General features: G+C 36.5%; 1 protein-coding gene and 1 pseudogene across 1 annotated transcript; both read right to left on the minus strand.

Annotated features, from left to right (window-relative positions):
- Positions 1 to 6,001: 6,001 nt before the first annotated feature.
- On the minus strand, positions 6,002 to 6,501 carry LOC114750491 (two-component response regulator 24-like). The gene is made up of 2 exons (XM_028939087.1): positions 6,283 to 6,501; positions 6,002 to 6,175 (listed from the first exon to the last, which is right to left on the minus strand). The coding sequence occupies exons 1-2, from the start codon at positions 6,499 to 6,501 to the stop codon at positions 6,002 to 6,004; spliced, it is 393 nt and encodes a 130-aa protein (XP_028794920.1).
- Positions 6,502 to 9,256: 2,755 nt separating this feature from the next.
- On the minus strand, positions 9,257 to 17,131 carry LOC114750488 (CLIP-associated protein-like; annotated as a pseudogene).
- Positions 17,132 to 17,261: the final 130 nt, after the last annotated feature.

The following is a 17,261-nucleotide window of genomic DNA, read 5'->3' on the forward strand; positions in this document are numbered from 1 at the left end:
CATAATTCGGCCGTTGAGCTAAAAGGAAAAGGGAATTCCGAGAGAGAGAGAGAGAGAGTGAAGAAGAAACCCATGAAACTAAAATAAACGACAACTTACAGTTACAGCGGCAGCAAAGCTGTGGAGTATTTGTGGAAGAGAGGAGGGCAGGAATTGAATGTCTGGAGAAGAAAAGAGGAGATAGCGGGTGTCGAGGGAGTAACAGTGGTGCTTGCCTTTTGCGTTAATGTGGTTGGGAGAAGCCGGGAGGCTCTGGTAACTGTTGCCCAAAAACACGAAGCAAACAAACATACATCTCTCGCTCTCGTAGAGGACGAAAGCCTTTCTTAACTCTTTTGTAGGACTTCCATCCACCTCGCTTCTTCTTGTCTCTGTTTAAACCCCCCACTTTTCTTGCACTTCCACGCTCAATTCATACGCAGTCTAATGGTACCTGCTTAATCCCATGTTGCTATGCCTCCGCTTACTACTCATTTTCTCTGCTTTGTTAATACTATGAAGTGCGTCTTGTGGGCCCTCTCTCCTTGTTTCCTTGTCTGGTGCGCCCTTCCCCTCCCCAAGAAACGAGATGAAATGACAATTGAGGACTCGGCTGCAGTTTTCTGTTAAGAAAAATGTATGGCCTCTGGTTCCACTTCCTCGTATGAGCAGAGTATACATGACATAAATGTCAAGACCCGCGTTAGTAATGGGTGGGGTTTAACGTTTTCTGGGAGAATCTTGTTCCTTTAATTTCTTATTTTCCAATGACGTCGTGCTGTGTCTGCCATCAAAATAGAGAACCTCTATGCCACGCTCATCATTTTCTAATCTCTGCCTGTCAGATATATATAAGCCCTCTGGTTTCTCCATACATCCATCTTCTCCATTCTCAACATCCCAGCTTTTCCTCTACCAATATTCTCACTTCTTGTCTCTGCATGGCTTAAGTGTTCAACACATGTGCCTTTTCAAGTTTCAACTCTCAACCATTCGTTCAAGTAATTAAACAGCCGGTCCATTTCTTTGTTTTTAGCGGAGTACTAACTCCGGTCCTAATTATAAAAGCCAGTTAACTAATTTGAGTAGATTAAGAAAGTAAATTGAGTTAGTTATTTGTCCTAAATAAGTATTGTCTTTCCTAAAATATTATTGCTAATCAAGTGTATTGATTATAATTCTTATTATTAGAAGGGCTACTTTGGAAATAAATGTATAAATATAAGAGATAAAATTGATTGGGGTCTTATATTTATGATTAAAATAAAAATCAAATAGAGTCTTATATTAAGAACCAGAGGTAGTATTTGGCATAACCACCGGTTTAAGTAACAAAAATAATATGAGTTTATTAGTTAATAAGCTTTTTTTTTACAAGCATGTTTTTTGACACTATCGCAGCTGATAACTTGTCAGCAGTTACTAAGCATTTTTATTGCTGTAATTACATTATTCTGCTGCTGTTGTCTTTTCACTCGGACTGGAATTTGTTCCGGTTGGGATGTGGCTTCACGGTCTTGACCCCTTGTTTTTTTAAACAATGTGATTGATCCTTTTTTTCCCCCAAAAAAAAAAAAGGAGCCTTTGAATTCTGTTGAAAACTTATCAACGTGATGATCGAGGAGAACAAAGCGTGGTACGTGCAAATAGCGTAAAAGTCTAAAATTTGTCTACTTTTTGTCTGTGACGTAGGCACGCGTGTTTGTGTAAACTAGCGGTCCTCATTTTGCCGAGCTCGTCCCCTCTAAGCACACCACGAGAGCACATCCGTCTGACGATGTACTCAGGATAATCCAATGTATCAATTAAAACCGAAATAATTTCTACTTTCTGTAAGGATTTCGAATCTGGGAATGAACTCATGAAGCCACCAGTTTGTGGATAAGAGACTGAAAAGCAACTTTCAATGTTAAATTAATTCGTGCTTCTTTGTTTTCTTTTCTCCTCTTGTTTATCTTTAATCAAATACCGGTACTTTCTGTTTGGCACAATCATTCTGGTGTCAGCCATAGACGAAGCTAATTAATTACCTGCGGACGATGGTGGGTTTTACACTTTTGCTCCAAAAAGGTTGAGTGGAAAACGGCAATTAACGATAAACCGTCCCAACATATATAATTAGAAGCATAATGCATGATCCCAATTTATAATATCTTCCATTGACGTAAGCTTCCAATGTGAAAAATATACTCTTTTGTACTTAATCTATGACTTAATTAAAAATTAATATTTATCTTATATATAAGATCTAATTCATATGTTTATTATTATTTTTTAAATTAACCTTATTGACATTCTTTCAATAATAATTAAATAGGAGAGAAAGAGAAAAAATTAAGAAAAATAATTAAAACGTTATAGAAAGCATCATTAGTATATTCAATTTAGTTTATTAGGTTTTATATTAATAACAAGAGGATTAATATTTATGCAAGCATGTTGAAATTTTATCAGAGAACAATTAAGATAAGGGTCGAGTCAAATCATTAGACGCGAAAGCCCGACCAGACTCAAAAATGAAGAGATAGAGCCGCGACAAGACCAGGTTTGATAGTGGATGAAATGTATAGCATCAAACAGGGTGTGACCATTATATTCCGATTCCAACCTAATAATCCACATGCCGTGAATTGCATATGATTGTGGGCAATATGCAGCGGATTTTGTCGCAGCGCTGAGATAATCCATCTGCATGTGACTCGTCGAACTTACTGTTTAGAATAGCGTTGCTTCTGATTATAATGCCCCAGACATGGATGTCCAATCAATGGATCGATCATGGATGATTATATATGACCACACACAACATTATCAATCCTAACATGCTTGCATAAATAATTTCACCTCTACTCTTGATTATAAGATTTTATTTGTAAACTACAAACGAGATCTTATGATTAAAATAAGATATTCCATTGAAATGTGGTGGGATAAAAAATGCCAGGCTATATCAGCTCTGTCAAGAAAGGTTAAGGGGGTGTTTGGTAACTTTTAAAAAAGTGTTTTTAAAAAGTATTTTTTCATAAAACAAAACAAATTCATCCATATATTTACTTTATAAACCATAAAAACATTTTTAAAACTATAATTTAGTTTATATCCAAACACTTTTTAAATACATAACTCATTCCCGCTATATAACATCAGGTGATTAAATGGAGGGAAAAAGTTAGGGCGTCAGTGATAACTGATTCTCAAAAGATTAGTAAACATGGATAGCTTTTATAATGCTCATGGAATGAGATCATGTGCGTTACAGGTAATGATGTATGGCTAGATATGACGCACTGAAAGGACTCCTAACTAGACCATCACCATCAATGGTCATTTCCGGACAACTTTTTGAATGTTAATCCAGAAGTAAACGAAATATTCATATATAAGTTACATATAATCTGTCATTTGGACATATTCCATTATTTATGCAAATTTAATAATGACGGATGAGGGGACTAATTCACTAGTTTATTAGTCAGTGGAGCTTCCGTCTGTACATAATATTCCAAAACACTTATGTGAGTTCATAGTCTAATAAATCAATTTATTCACAACAAGAACTCGTGAGATGATTAGAAAGGGAAAAGAAGTAAGGAGTAAGCAATGGTTTAGGATTTATGTAAGCGGTGAGAATGTTGTGGTGGGCACTATAATGCAGTGATTTGAAACGGTGCAAGTGGAGAGGCGGAAGCTGCGAGGCAAACAGGGTACGGTGGGGCCCGCAATTAAGAGGGAGTAGATAAGTGACTGGCGTACCCCGAAGGGAGGGTCCCACATGATGTGAGGGGGTTCTGACTTCTGATTGGAGAACGAAGGCCCAAACGTGGTTGACTTGACTTTTTCCCTCTAAAATATAGGTATGGTAACGTTGAAGATAATTTTATTCGAGACACTGTCAGACGCTAAATATAGACATCTCTCCCAGTAGAGATTTGAATTTTGGTGTGTCACGTTATGAGAAATTAGTTTCTTCTGCTAGATCCAACCTTATTGGTGACTTGATACTGTTCTCTCCGTAAAAATGAGGAATGTTTCTGCCACATGCCCTGTCTAGCTGGGAATAAAAAGGCCCAATCGAATGAACCCTCTGTAAATCTCTCTCTCTCTGTTTTTTTTGTTGTTGTTGCCAACCTCACTCTCTCATTTCATTCATTTATCTGTAATATTTTTCTGTCCCCCAATCACCAATTATCCCTTTTGCTTTTACATTGTTTTAGTTTTTGCGTGAATTTTGAGTTGACTGTCCTGTTTCACATGAATCTAAAAGAGCATTAGAAGCTAATCCTTGCTTAGCCAACGCATCAGCTAAAGGGACAAACCCCATTTAAAATTTTAAACGGATGTACCGATCCGCTAAATATATCCGACTCTTCTTGCCCTGATTTTGGGCCTTTACTTTTCTCTTTGGGCTACTACAGGCCAGCCTATTACCTCACCTGGGCCCCCACAGATTTTCCCTGCCTATTTTCATTTTCTTTTTTGTTGCCAAATAACAAAAAAACCTCTCAAAGTCATTTCCTTCGTAAAGTTCCTTCTTCCGAGTTCCTCGCACGCTTCATGTTTATCACAGAAAAAGAAAGAAAAAGGTTATTTTCGCAAGTTTCGCCATGAAAACAGACATGTCCTTTAAACTCATAAACTGCACTTCAATATTTTATTTTGAAACCCAATTCTCTGCCCTTTTCCCCCCCTGCACTTGTGAATTTGTTTTATTATTTTTTTTTAAAAGAAAAAATCTGCACTCTTGACCAATGATGTTAAGCTTGAAACCTTGAGAGTCAGAAACAGAAAAGGAATAAGCAACGTACGACCAGTTCCCGATCACCATTCTTTTCCCTTTCCCTCTCCCACCGTGACTATTGGGTGCCACTTGAAGAACTCTACTTTAAGTTATACTCGAAACCTTAAATTCCAATGAGCAAAATAGTCCCCCCCCCCCCCAATTTACAAGTGCCTTTACGATCTCTTCATGCTCTTATTTATAAATCATTTTACAAGGTTCAGGAACCGAAATTAATTTTTTTTTCAAGGTATCCTTGATACTCCTCCGGTCCTAATTATAAGACCCAATTGACTTATTTGAGGAGATTAATGAAGTAAGTTAAGTTGGTTATTTACAATAAATAAGTGTTGTCATTCCTAAAATATCCTTACTAATTAAGTATATTGGCTAAAACTATCATTATTAGAAGGATTATCTTGGAAAAAAATGCATAAATATAATAGACAAAATGGATTAGGGTCTTATAATTAGGACCAAATAAAAAGTCAAATGGGGTCTTATAATAAGGACCGGAGGAGTATATAAATATTATTGTGTAATTATGATAGAAGACTTCAGAGATGGATAAGATTGTTATGATAATTTATTGCATTTAACTAAAAATCGTTTTTTGAGAAAAATAAAGCATTTTTATCTACACCAACTAATTCTAGTTAACTTTTTTTTTTTAAAACAAAACTATGTGAACTAGTTAAATGTGTTTTATAAACGGGGAAAAATAGAAAAGGAGGGAGTGAATTTTCATTAAAATGCACTCATCCCGGATATTGCGTCTCATTAATTTAAGTGGTAATTGAGAGACCCCATAACAATCCACAAATGACTACAGTACAACCTCACAAACCCCGAAAACGTTTTTGAAAAAAATAAGAGAAGTACAAAAATACCTCCTTAAATTTGGGGTCACACTTGCAAATATAGTTTTTTAAACATTTTAAAAACATAATCATGAAAATAAGTCTCTTTAACATTGCCATTGCTTTTAGATGTGAAAGTTTGAAACGTACCTGCGTAATATATGCTATGGAAAAGTTGGAAGCGCCGTGTGTAAAAGAAAATACTAGAGTCAAGAGTAAAACAGACAAAGCGCGAAACTTAAAGTTCCAAATTTAGAAGCTGAAGGTGACTTAGCAGCAGGTTTTTTTTTTTTTTTTGGGGCTTCCACCAAACAAACCCTACTATATAACAGGTGGATATAGGACAACAGTAACAAGTGTGGAAAAGTGTAAACTTAAAGAATGATCAAAGAGGGTTGATACTGCGAACAAGTGAAGAGAGGTCAGGAGAAGTTAAGGGTTTGTGAAGGAAGAGATCGATGCCAGCTTTCATGAATTCTTCAAGTCTTGCTTCTTCGCTTCTTGCTGATACGCCTGCGATCTTGCTTCTGATCCCCATTGCTCGAAGACCCCTCGTCGCCTTCATTTTCCCCAACATGCAATAACAGATTCAAGAACCTACCCACACTTTAATTAAATGATCCAAATCCAAAGATATAAGGGTTAGTCTGTTGCACACGTAATTACCTCGATGCCGTTCATGATGGGCATGTCCAAGTCCATGAGAATTAGATCAAAACTTCGGCCTGCTCTGTGAATGTTGATGGCTTCCTGGCCATTTTCGACAGTCTCGACGTTTGTCACTCCAACGCTGTTCAGCATTCTCTCATGGATCCTCCTCAGCATTTCTTGATCGTCAACAACCAGTGCCCTCAACTCTCTTCTTGGCGAAGAATTACCTTCCATTCTCTCTCTCTATCTCTCTCTCTCTACACACACACAATCATTATATATATGTTATATATATACGTACATACGTCGTACGGTGGTGTGTGAGTTAGCGTCTTGATGTACGTACGTGGGTGGCACTTGAAGAGGATAAAGGAATAAGGCTGTGGCTTGCACTGACCTGAACAGACAAGAACGAACTTGTTCCTTTAGAATCTCTTTGGACAGAGCAAAACCAGTGGAAGAGGATGAGGATGATGTGTGTATGATGAGAGGAGCTGGAAACACAAGGGATATATAGACACATAATAATGGGGCTCAAGAAAGGCGAAGGAAATTAAAGAAGAGCAAGAAATTAAAGAAGTGAGAGTACGATATATCAATATTGGATTTTGTGGGAAGGATCTTTGGATTTGGTTGAAAATCTGAATAAATCTGAGGGAGAGCGATGTTTTCCAGAAATGGGCTTATTCCTATCGTGAGTAAACTTAGAGGGCATCTTTCCCGTTTCGTATGAGGCAGCTAGACACGATATTTCAAGAATATATTTTTTGGGGTCCTTTTGATCCTTTTGCACGCAAATTAAACCACTAAATCAAAAATCTTTTTTTTTTTTTACCTTCTTTTAAGCTTACCCTCATCTTCCCCTGGCCATCCATAGCTTCACACTCAAAACAGGCACACTTTTACCCTATTGCTTCACCTGCTTGTTTCGGTACTTTCATAACCTACGTGCTTGGTGCGTGCAAGCTATTTCACTTCCCATGCCTTTAATTTCAGTTTCCTTCTACTCTCATCTTTTCCAATTTAACTAAATTATACTTAATAATGTTCTTATTCCTTCAATAATGTCCTCGGGATCCGTCAGTGTTTGATTTTACACATTTTTTCCCTTAAAATAGTGTAATAAATGCAGTTAAATAAATTTTCTCTTAAAAATAACAACACACACACATGCAACAAGTTAATTAATTCCCTTATATAGCACTAGAAAACAGGTTTTTACATTGAATAGTTGAAACCTAATAACTTACAGTCAATAATCTATCATTTCTGCAGTAATATAATATCTCCCTTAACATTTGAGACTAATTTCATTTAAGTATATAATGACATACATTGTGCAAAAAATTAATTTCATTGATAATATACTCTTCTTTATTTATTCACACACACACACACACACACACAAATGGACTCAAGTAGTTCCCTTCCTCTTTAATTTAATTCTAACATGGAAAATTTCTCTCTTCTGTGGAAAAACAATAGTTATTGTTACTTTACTTTTGTTAAAAAGTTATTCTTACTATATGCATTGAACCCATATAGCATCTTTTAATTATGAAAATTTTCAGCCAGTGAGCTGTTCTTAATTTGTCAATATTGTTAAAAGAAAATAATAAAGCTTAAGAGGCAACCAAAAAAAGGACATTCACTGTAATTACGCGATGTACAAGTCCTTATCCTTTCTTTATCAACAAATTAAAGCATGGTATGTTAATCGTCTAATATGCACCTCTCACCGCCTTCTCTTGTGTTCACACATGCACATGTACACAAAATTCTCTATCAAATGAAGTAATATCTGAACTATTAATTAAGATAATGTTAATCATCTAGAAGATTAACAAATTATAATTATATTAAATTTAAATGTAAGCTTTTAGTTTGGATTTAGGGTTAACTCATTGGAATGATAATCCAACGCTTCTTGTCAAACAATAATGCCCTCCACACCTGGTCGCCATAAATGACCTCAAAACACTTTTTCATTTTTGGATCACAACAAAAATGTACTAATCACCATCACAGGTCGGGAAAAAGTTCCAAATTCGAGTTCTTCCCAAGAACAGACTCTACATTTAGGTTTGAATATGGTATGGTTTAACCAAAAAAATAAAAAGAATTTGTACGTATTTTAATTGGTTCGTTGGAAAATTTACTGTTTTAAGTAGGAAAAAAGAAGGGTGAAATTTTCATAATTATGAAATGATTTAATCCATTACATCTTAAGAAATTCTAAAAAATATTTTTCTGCTGATATTCTTTTTGTATGACTAGTACATTGAGTACAGCCTATATGCATTCCAAATTGAGTCGAAATTCGATAAAATTAAATATGTCGCAGTTCAAATAAAGGGAAATTAATTAAAAAAATAGTTTATTTCTTTCTTCTGGATTCTCCTGAGCTTTTACATTGGCATCTTGCAAAATGCAAGCAGGAGCATTAAATTTTGCAGTGTGCTTTTGTGACCCGTGAACACATTGATCACTGATCAAATATAGGTGACTGTGTAATAGGTGACTATGTTTATCAATGTTGACAAATAATCTACGTTCTTACCAATTCCCATATTTTTGTTAAAAAGGATAAGGATTTTGGCAGACACATGACAGTATGATGTTTTTCTTTTAGAAACACAACTATTCCGCCATTAACCTTAGCATGACTGGCTAGAGCTGATTTTCGTATCATGATATCATCTTTTTGCTGCTCAGTGACTATATCTTGCTCCATATTCAACGTTCGTCAAAGTTTCACTTTGACGTGGTTGGTTAATTTTATCTTGATTCTCACAAAACCTAATATCTTTACAAGTTTAGACTTGCAGAATTTCAATTCCTTACCTAAAAAGTATAAAAGAGATCTTCATTTGACCCTGACGAGGGACACTACTATCAATCTGGGGCACCCTGACCGAAGTTGATGAGAAGAACAATAACAAAGTAAAACTTTCAGAACTTGCAATGATGAGTCTTGATCATCTCTCGCGTACTCAAATGAATTCAATTTTACGAACTTTCACTCCAAAGTCCAAAGCCATTTCATACAAGGGAATATTGTTTTCTCCATGTAAATTACAATTACTGGGCAGGACGTCCCCACCACCCAGCACTCTACAAATCCAACATTGGCAGGGAAAAAGGGAGTAAAAATATATGGAATGAAGAAAAACAAAACCAACCTGTAAAACTCATGCACACGATATACAGGAATACACAATAACCAAACAAGACAATATCTGAAACTGAAATTTTTTTTCCCTTGATGCTGCGAATCATTCGGTGGCGTCAATTGGCGTGCCTGTCCTGGCCTGTGAGATTCGATTTGCATAAATGGTGACCAACTTCAACTGCGTGCTATTAAGACCTTCGAGGTATGGCAAGAATGCTTTCCCGAGCATGATGTAAATATCCACTAGGCAGAACACAACTGTCTGTACCATCCAACGCGTAGCATATGCAGTGAGAATAATGTTAAAGACAATATATACACAGAGGGGAGAAGCGCACCAGAAAAATGCCGAAACTTACATGCAACATGAGTAAAACCAATCCCTCAATGCTCCCAGACAATAATATTTTTAGATAGAGACAACTTTATTTAATATCGACCTTGTGTATATTATTAGCAAGTCACCTTGAAGGGCCGCAAAAATTAAGAAGCTCAGTTTATGAACTTAAAAGGATCATAGAGACTCATAAAGCAGATGACTAGTCATATTTTTTCAACATCAAGGAAGATGCAAAGCACGTTTATGTGGCTCAAGTATACAGAACCACAATACGAAATAAACTTACTAGCACAAGTATAATCCTTGCATCCATCCCAATGAGGTTTCATAGTACACTTAAAACTAATTGAATTCCAATTCGCCATAACAACAAAACATTTAATGGTACTCCTTGATGACAGAGCTTTTTTTATCGCCTAATAGGATGTATAGAGGACCAAAAAAGACTGATTGCATACAGAGACCTAATACCTTACGAACATCTGCACTCTGATTTCCAAAGCATCAAAAAGAGGAGGCAGAAAGGAGGGTAACTGAGCCATCAATTCCTCCCGAGAAAGCCGGCCAACAAGCTGAACACAGGAATAGCACGTGTCAAACAAAATAATTATCAATATGAAATGATGGAATTAGATTCAGATGGAATTTTTCATATGAAACTGTCACTTGGTGCAACTGCAATGCTGATAAAAGGTTGCCAGAAACAATTACCTTCGTCAAGCAATTTATGCAAGTAACAAGATTTTTTCTCATCTTCAGTAACCAGTAAAGGGACGATTACCTGAATCGTTCCAAACTCAGCCATCAGCATGCACTTAACTAAGCAAGTCTTTCTTTCTCTCAAACACAAGGAATCCCATGAAAAGAAAAATTAAGGAATACATACACTTAAACATCTGAATGGATCACACTGAGACAAAACAGTAGTCAGGCAGTGATCAGCTTCATTTGAGACCTAAACAAAGAATTAAAGAGGCTGAGAATAAGAAAATTTTCAAGAAAGAAAATTTTAATGAAATAGCACCTTGGGAACAGTATCCTTTGTAACATGAAGCAGCTTTTCAATTACAATCTCAACGGACTCTTCCATGGCATCTTTCTGGGAGGAAAAAGAAACTTTCGTGTCAAATTGTCAGTCCCAAAAAATGCCCAAGAGCTAATGTGTACAGCTACAAGTATTGCAGGAATTTCACTTTTCACTGAGTAGCAACTACGGAAAATATCCTATCCTAATCAAAACAAAACACTCAAGCTAATCTTAATCACATAGAAATGTTATCCAAAAGATAACCAGAAGAACTATCAGGTCTTAAATTTTTTTTTTAAAAAAAAAAAATCGACAACATAATCAAAAATATATTTAGTTTCCAACCAGAATAATCAAGCAAGAGAACAGCACAGGACTAAAAAATTATATGAAAGAAATAAGAACCTGGTTTTTTAACATTTCAGCTACAACAGAGAGGGCAAGCTCTCTAACTGGGGAGTCTGAATCATCCAACACTTCAAGCACAACTGTCAGAATCTGATTGAAGAACTGCAAGATCACCAGGAAACTATCATTTCATCAAGTGAACAAATCCAAAATTATCGTTTGATGTGGTCAAACATAAGAAAACAGATTTTTTTTTTAACTGATTAAACATAAATATCTGTCAATCTACGTTCATGGCATCAAAAAGTTAGTAAAAAAATCACAAAATAGACAGACTAGCTCTTTCCTTCCAAAATAGTTACCGGAGATTTACATGAAACTTGGAGACAGGGAGGAGATCAGGTAATCAAATATCCAATCAATCAAGCGTACCTTTGTCCAAATAGAACGATCATTTTCTGTAGAGACTTCAATTAACTGTTGAAGTGCAGTCCGCTTGCTTGAAATGAGACTTCCATCACCCCCACAGCATATCTACCACAAAGCAACAGTTGCATATTATCAATAGACAAAAGCTAAAGCATATACGATCTATTACGTGCCTGTAGGCAATAATTAGCTTTTGTCCTCTGATATCTGCATTTTTTTCAGTGACGTTAGAATCTGGCTTGGCAGAGCCATAGCACACTAATTCAATGCTTTTGGTGAGTTTTGGATTAGACCCACCTGGTTAGATCACTTTCTTACCATTCTTTCCGGATTTTTAGAAAGGCAACCATACATAAGTTTTATGGAACTGCACTTTTTTCTGGTGTTTGGCATCTTTAGAAGAAGTTTAGTCCTGTTTCAGCCATTACATCTTTCATGGAAATTATTTTTTGGTATTTTCAGGAGGTTCCTTTATCTTTCTGCAAAGGCATACAGCCATTATTTAGTACTCATTAATTCTTTTCCCTGCTTTATTTTCCTACTCAACAATGTCCGCAGATTGGTAAATATTTATCTTCCCTCCTTGCACAGACTCTTAATAGATTCTAATTTCTAATCTAAAAATTTTACAACGTCAACTCATATTAATAGCATAACTAACCAGATGAAGAATTTGAGGAATGCCCGGCTCTGAATCATTCGAGTTATTCTTCACAGCTTCAGTTGAGTGATGATCAAGGTTCAACTCAGAAGGATCTTTTTCATGTCCAAAGCCTACATTTAAATTCAACTGTTCTAAGGACGTCCGACCAATAACATCCAGATGAGGAGTTGATAGACCCTCAAAGTCCATGCTACTATCTGAATGTCTGAGTTGACCATTATGAGAGCCAAAGTTTTGGTCCATTGAATTGACTGCATATTTTGAACCACGAATACCATTAGTAGAATCAGTTTCCTGATTCTGATAAGAATGTTCCTGATTTTCACCAGAGGCTGCTTGGTAAAAACTGGCTTTAACCAGAGTTGAATCATGGGAACTCCATTTCCTACCACCATCACCATCAAGCGAACCAGCAGAATACCTTCCAAGGTAGTTAGCTTTCCTAGAGAAACTAACATATCCATCTTCAGAGGATGTTCCAACCTCAGATGGATCATATGAAGACTTAGGGCGTTGTCGCTCCTTCTTGCTCTGCAAATAGCTCATTAGGTCCACTTCTATGCGAGGAGTATATTGTTTAAGGGCTCGTCTCAATGAATTTTGCTCTTCAACTGACAAACTAAGGATAAAATTCAGAAGTGCAGCTGAATCAAAGTGAGAGTACACTGATATAATGCACGTAATGGCTGCTTCTCTAAGTTTTGTATTTTTGTCATGAACCAAAGGTGTTAACTTGGCAAGCCATGATTTCAGAATGCCAGTATTGGCAGCACCCTCTGGATTCAGTGAATGCTTGCTGAAGGAACTGATTGCAAACTCAATAACAGCCAATTTTGCCTTAGGAGACCTTTGCTCATCAAGTGAACGTAGTAATGCGGGTAAAAGAGAATCTATACTGTAAGTTTTGCTAACGACTTCCAATGTCATTGAGCATGTTTGCCTGACAAGTTCTTTTGGGTCGATTAACCGAGAAAACACATGGGGTAATATTCTTTCCATGTAACTCTCAAAGGGCTTTCGGCATGCTGGAATAATATCTGCAAGTGTTGAAAGAGCAGCTTGAGCAACTTTAGGAGATCGTCCAAGTGCTGAAAAAACAACTTCATCACCTTTTCAAAATTCTGGACCACTTCCTGAATACCCTTTGGACCTTGCTGTAACAGGGTGTGAAGATAATTAAAAGCAGCCACCCTAGCAGACCAGTTAGAACCTGAACTAAGCCCTTCACTCAGAGCTTCAGGGAGAGATACTGGTCCATCTGCATGATTTGACACCACTCCAAGAGAAAGTTGGCTATCATCAGAACTTCTTCTCCTCCGGCCAGCAGAGATACGCCCTGCTACATTCTTTCTCACCAGTGGCCTCTGGAAAGGCACATAACTATTCTGTGAAACCCTAAAGCTTTCTTCTCTAAAAGGAGCATCCAAATACTGCCTATCAATCCGGTGGTTCATAGCCCACCTTGCCTCCCTATTGTCGCCATTGTCATCAATGGAATTTCTTTCTTGTGATCTTTCAAAAGCCTTTTACTAGAGTATGATGGAATTGTTGATGAAGGCTCAATGCTAGCATTACCATTATATGATACCTTACTGGAGTTTTTGGAAGCTTGAATTTGTGAAATTATGTCAGACAGACCCAAGCCACCATTTCGGTTACTACCTTTATTGACACCAGATACAATTGATTCTGTTGTATAAGAGTTGGTCAGATTATTAGATGCTGGGACAGCAGCAGGGAATGGAGGATCACGAGATGATGGAGGGTCAACTCCTGCACTAGGGGCAATAAGATAAAAATTTAGCCATTCACAAATAGCTTCAAATTACACCAACAGCAAGATCAACCATATAATATAATCAAGGGAAAAAGATTGTTGACAGACAAATTATTTGGTACCTAGATCCAAACTGGATGACCGGAGAGCAGAATTATGCTTATTAGACAAATCCAAGCCTCTGAGCATGCTTTCAATTGCAGTGACCTTCTGTTTGCTAGAATGTAACACACTTTCCAAACTACGTTCTGCTCCTTTACCAAGTGATTTTGCCTGGGAAAGAAGTAAACCAGACGAGACAGATATCCCTGAGGATAAACTTGAACTCCTGTCCATGGCGACAATAGCAGAAGTTCCATATCCAGGTAGCTTAGAAGAAGCAGATGTCTGGGTAGTTAATGACGCCAGTGCACCTCTGTCACGAATGGAAGGTGAAGCATGGCGCCTATGAACTCCTCCATCCTCTTCATTTATTAACTGCAAGTTACAATCGCTTTTAAAAAAATGGCTAAGCAACAAAATAAAGAACAAATAACACCTGATTTAACGGATATACCCTCTGAATAACTGGATCAAAGGATGAAAATAGGCGACGGGAACGTTCAGGCCATGTTTTTGCAAATAGTCTATAACACATCCGTGCAGTAGACCGTACCTATCAAGTACAAAATTGTAATTATTTTCACAGGATAAATGAACATGGTATCAATAAATACGAATGGCTGAAAACTGTCTAAATGACTAAATTTAGGTAAACAAAAAGGACAAGCTTTTAAAAAATAAGAATGATTACATTCTATATATTAACCTAACAGCAAATTATAAGAGAACCTCTCAGATATATTAGCAACCAAAATTGTACAATGAAAAATAAGGATCAAATAATTATGTCAATCTTTGGCCCAAAAAAAAAAAAAGTATGTCAATCTATTCAACCAAAAGGAAAAAAAAGGATGATGATGATGAGCCCTCGTCCCTAAATTTAATATCAACTCGTAGACTAACAGATGCATGCATGTAAGACTAGTAACATGTAACAAATTGGGTTGATACTCACCCTAATGACCATGGTCACAAGAAAGCGTTGGGTTTCTACAAAACTAATTATAGCATTATTCATTGTTTCGTTGTTGTTGAGTGATTCAAGTTAACAAATGTCTTTTGAAACCATCTGAAAGATCCAATTTCTTGTCTGATTATAAACCATAAAAGCAGCTTTGCCTATGCATTCAAAGATTTATTAGTAAATGCACTCAAATGTTTATACATAAAACTAACCCATTATTAGAACTTAGAAGGACTTCTAAATTTCCGCATCATTTCCACCATCCACCAACTTACATATTTTCCAAGAATTAAAAATTCTAACCAAAACCCTTGCTTTCACTATCCGCAACTTCAACTGCCAGACACCTACTAGGTTACAAGCTTATGCATAACAGCTACTTCATTATTGGTCCAGTTAGGAGAAAACGGAAGACTACAAGATTATTCAGGAAATTACCAATTACTGGCGTAAGTCATAAATTCTTAATGGCTCAGAAAGAAGAGCACGATAGAAAAGCATGTCAAAGCTAACATATATGATGAACCATTCATATCTAACCAAACTTAAATGACTTTAAACTATGAAAGCTACCTCACTCATTGCGTCTGAAACACAACACCTTATCAGATCCTCATATAAATCAGCTGATCGCTGTATTTCTGGTTCATCAGGCCATTGCTCCAATATCAAAAGAGCATACTCACAACACCTGCAACATGAAAGGCATAAATCAAAGACCAAAGGTCCCACATTTTTATCCCAGAGAGCAGGCAAGTCATACCTTGCACGAAGTACTGCACTGCGATCCTTTTTTGCACTATCAGCTATACAAGGAAGCACCCGGGCAACTTTGCAGTTACGCAACATCTGGAAAGTAGAGGACCAAGGTTAAAACAGCATAACGCAGAGGGAGAAAGGCTGCAGAAAATAAATAAGATTGCAATACCGTCTTTATGCAGTTATCTGCAGACTCAGCAATTACCAGTACAGTGATCACAACAAGCTTAAAAAGGATCTGATGCACAGATAAAAAGTGATTAATGATAACACTGTTTGTTAGAGCACCATAATCACGCTAATCAAAGGAGAAAGTTAAACTTACAGGTATGAACATTTCAGCACAAACTTCAAAATCACCTAGGAGTTCTTTTGACAAAAAGCATAATAAATGGCAAGCCTAGAGCAAAAAAAAAATCAAATCAAAAAGAAAAAAAATATGTATCATAATAAGATTTTGACACACACACACACACACTTCCTTAAAAGGGAAAAAATCAATATGCAAAAAATATTATCAGAAAAGGAGATGTTAAGACACCTGCTTCACAATGCTAGACCTTCGATCTGATAATTGAGTGCTTAAAGGCCCCATAAGTTGCTTCAGGAGTCCTCGAAAACATGGATAGTTAGAAGCACCTAATAAGGAAAGTACTCAAAATATGTCCAATATTTGTGACAATCACAAAAATAAATATATCTAATGAAGCACACAGATAAACAAAAGAAGTGCAATTATCGTTTGGAACTGCCACATAAACTCTGGTCCTTTTTGGAACTTGGACCATATAAAAGTACCTCAATATACACTCCAAATTGATAGACAGGTGGCACTCGGTAAATTAGAAATTCTTGTACCCTATAAACACTTCTCTTTTACTTCTTATTGTTTGCCAAAGATCTTTCCTTTGATCATTTCCACAATTATTTCATTCCATAGTCAAGTTGACAAAAACTACTGCACTTCACTAGTTGAAGATAAAGATCACCATATGAGTTTTTCTTCACACTGATCTCATCGCATCAGATATATTCTACTTGCAAGTTTCATCTCATCGCCATCTAGACTTGGAATGCCCATTAGAAATCCCAATAAAGTAACTCTTATGATACCCAAGTGCAAGAACAGATACTATACATATGCTCATTGAACTGCATCATAAGCGTATGATACCACTCCTGAACATACTACTGTAAAGGAGATTTGGAATACCAACCTCCCAAAATAAGACCTTCAACTCTCTGCATAGCAGCAATACGAATTGACCAGTCCTTTTCTGGTACAAGGTAGATGCAATCTTATCAATTTTCCTGATTAGCTCCTTCTCTGAGTACACCTTGATAGAATCTATGGGTTTCTCTGTGACATCGACGTTTCCTGCTCATAAATCATAATTGAATATAACGTAAGA

The sequence above is a fragment of the Neltuma alba genome, unplaced genomic scaffold, assembly GCF_004799145.2.
Source record: "Neltuma alba isolate B1F8T4 unplaced genomic scaffold, ASM479914v2 tig00006472_pilon, whole genome shotgun sequence".
In the NCBI taxonomy this organism is placed as follows: Eukaryota; Viridiplantae; Streptophyta; class Magnoliopsida; order Fabales; family Fabaceae; genus Neltuma; species Neltuma alba.

What these genes read in the sequence shown, in the direction of transcription:
- LOC114750491 (XM_028939087.1), bottom strand. Translation starts at nt 6,501, where the DNA reads ATGGAAGGTAATTCTTCGCCAAGAAGAGAGTTGAGGGCACTGGTTGTT. An exon ending in CCATCATGAACGGCATCGAG is followed by an intron (nt 6,176 to 6,282) that starts GTAATTACGTGT and finishes GGGAAAATGAAG; the next exon opens with GCGACGAGGGGTCTTCGAGC.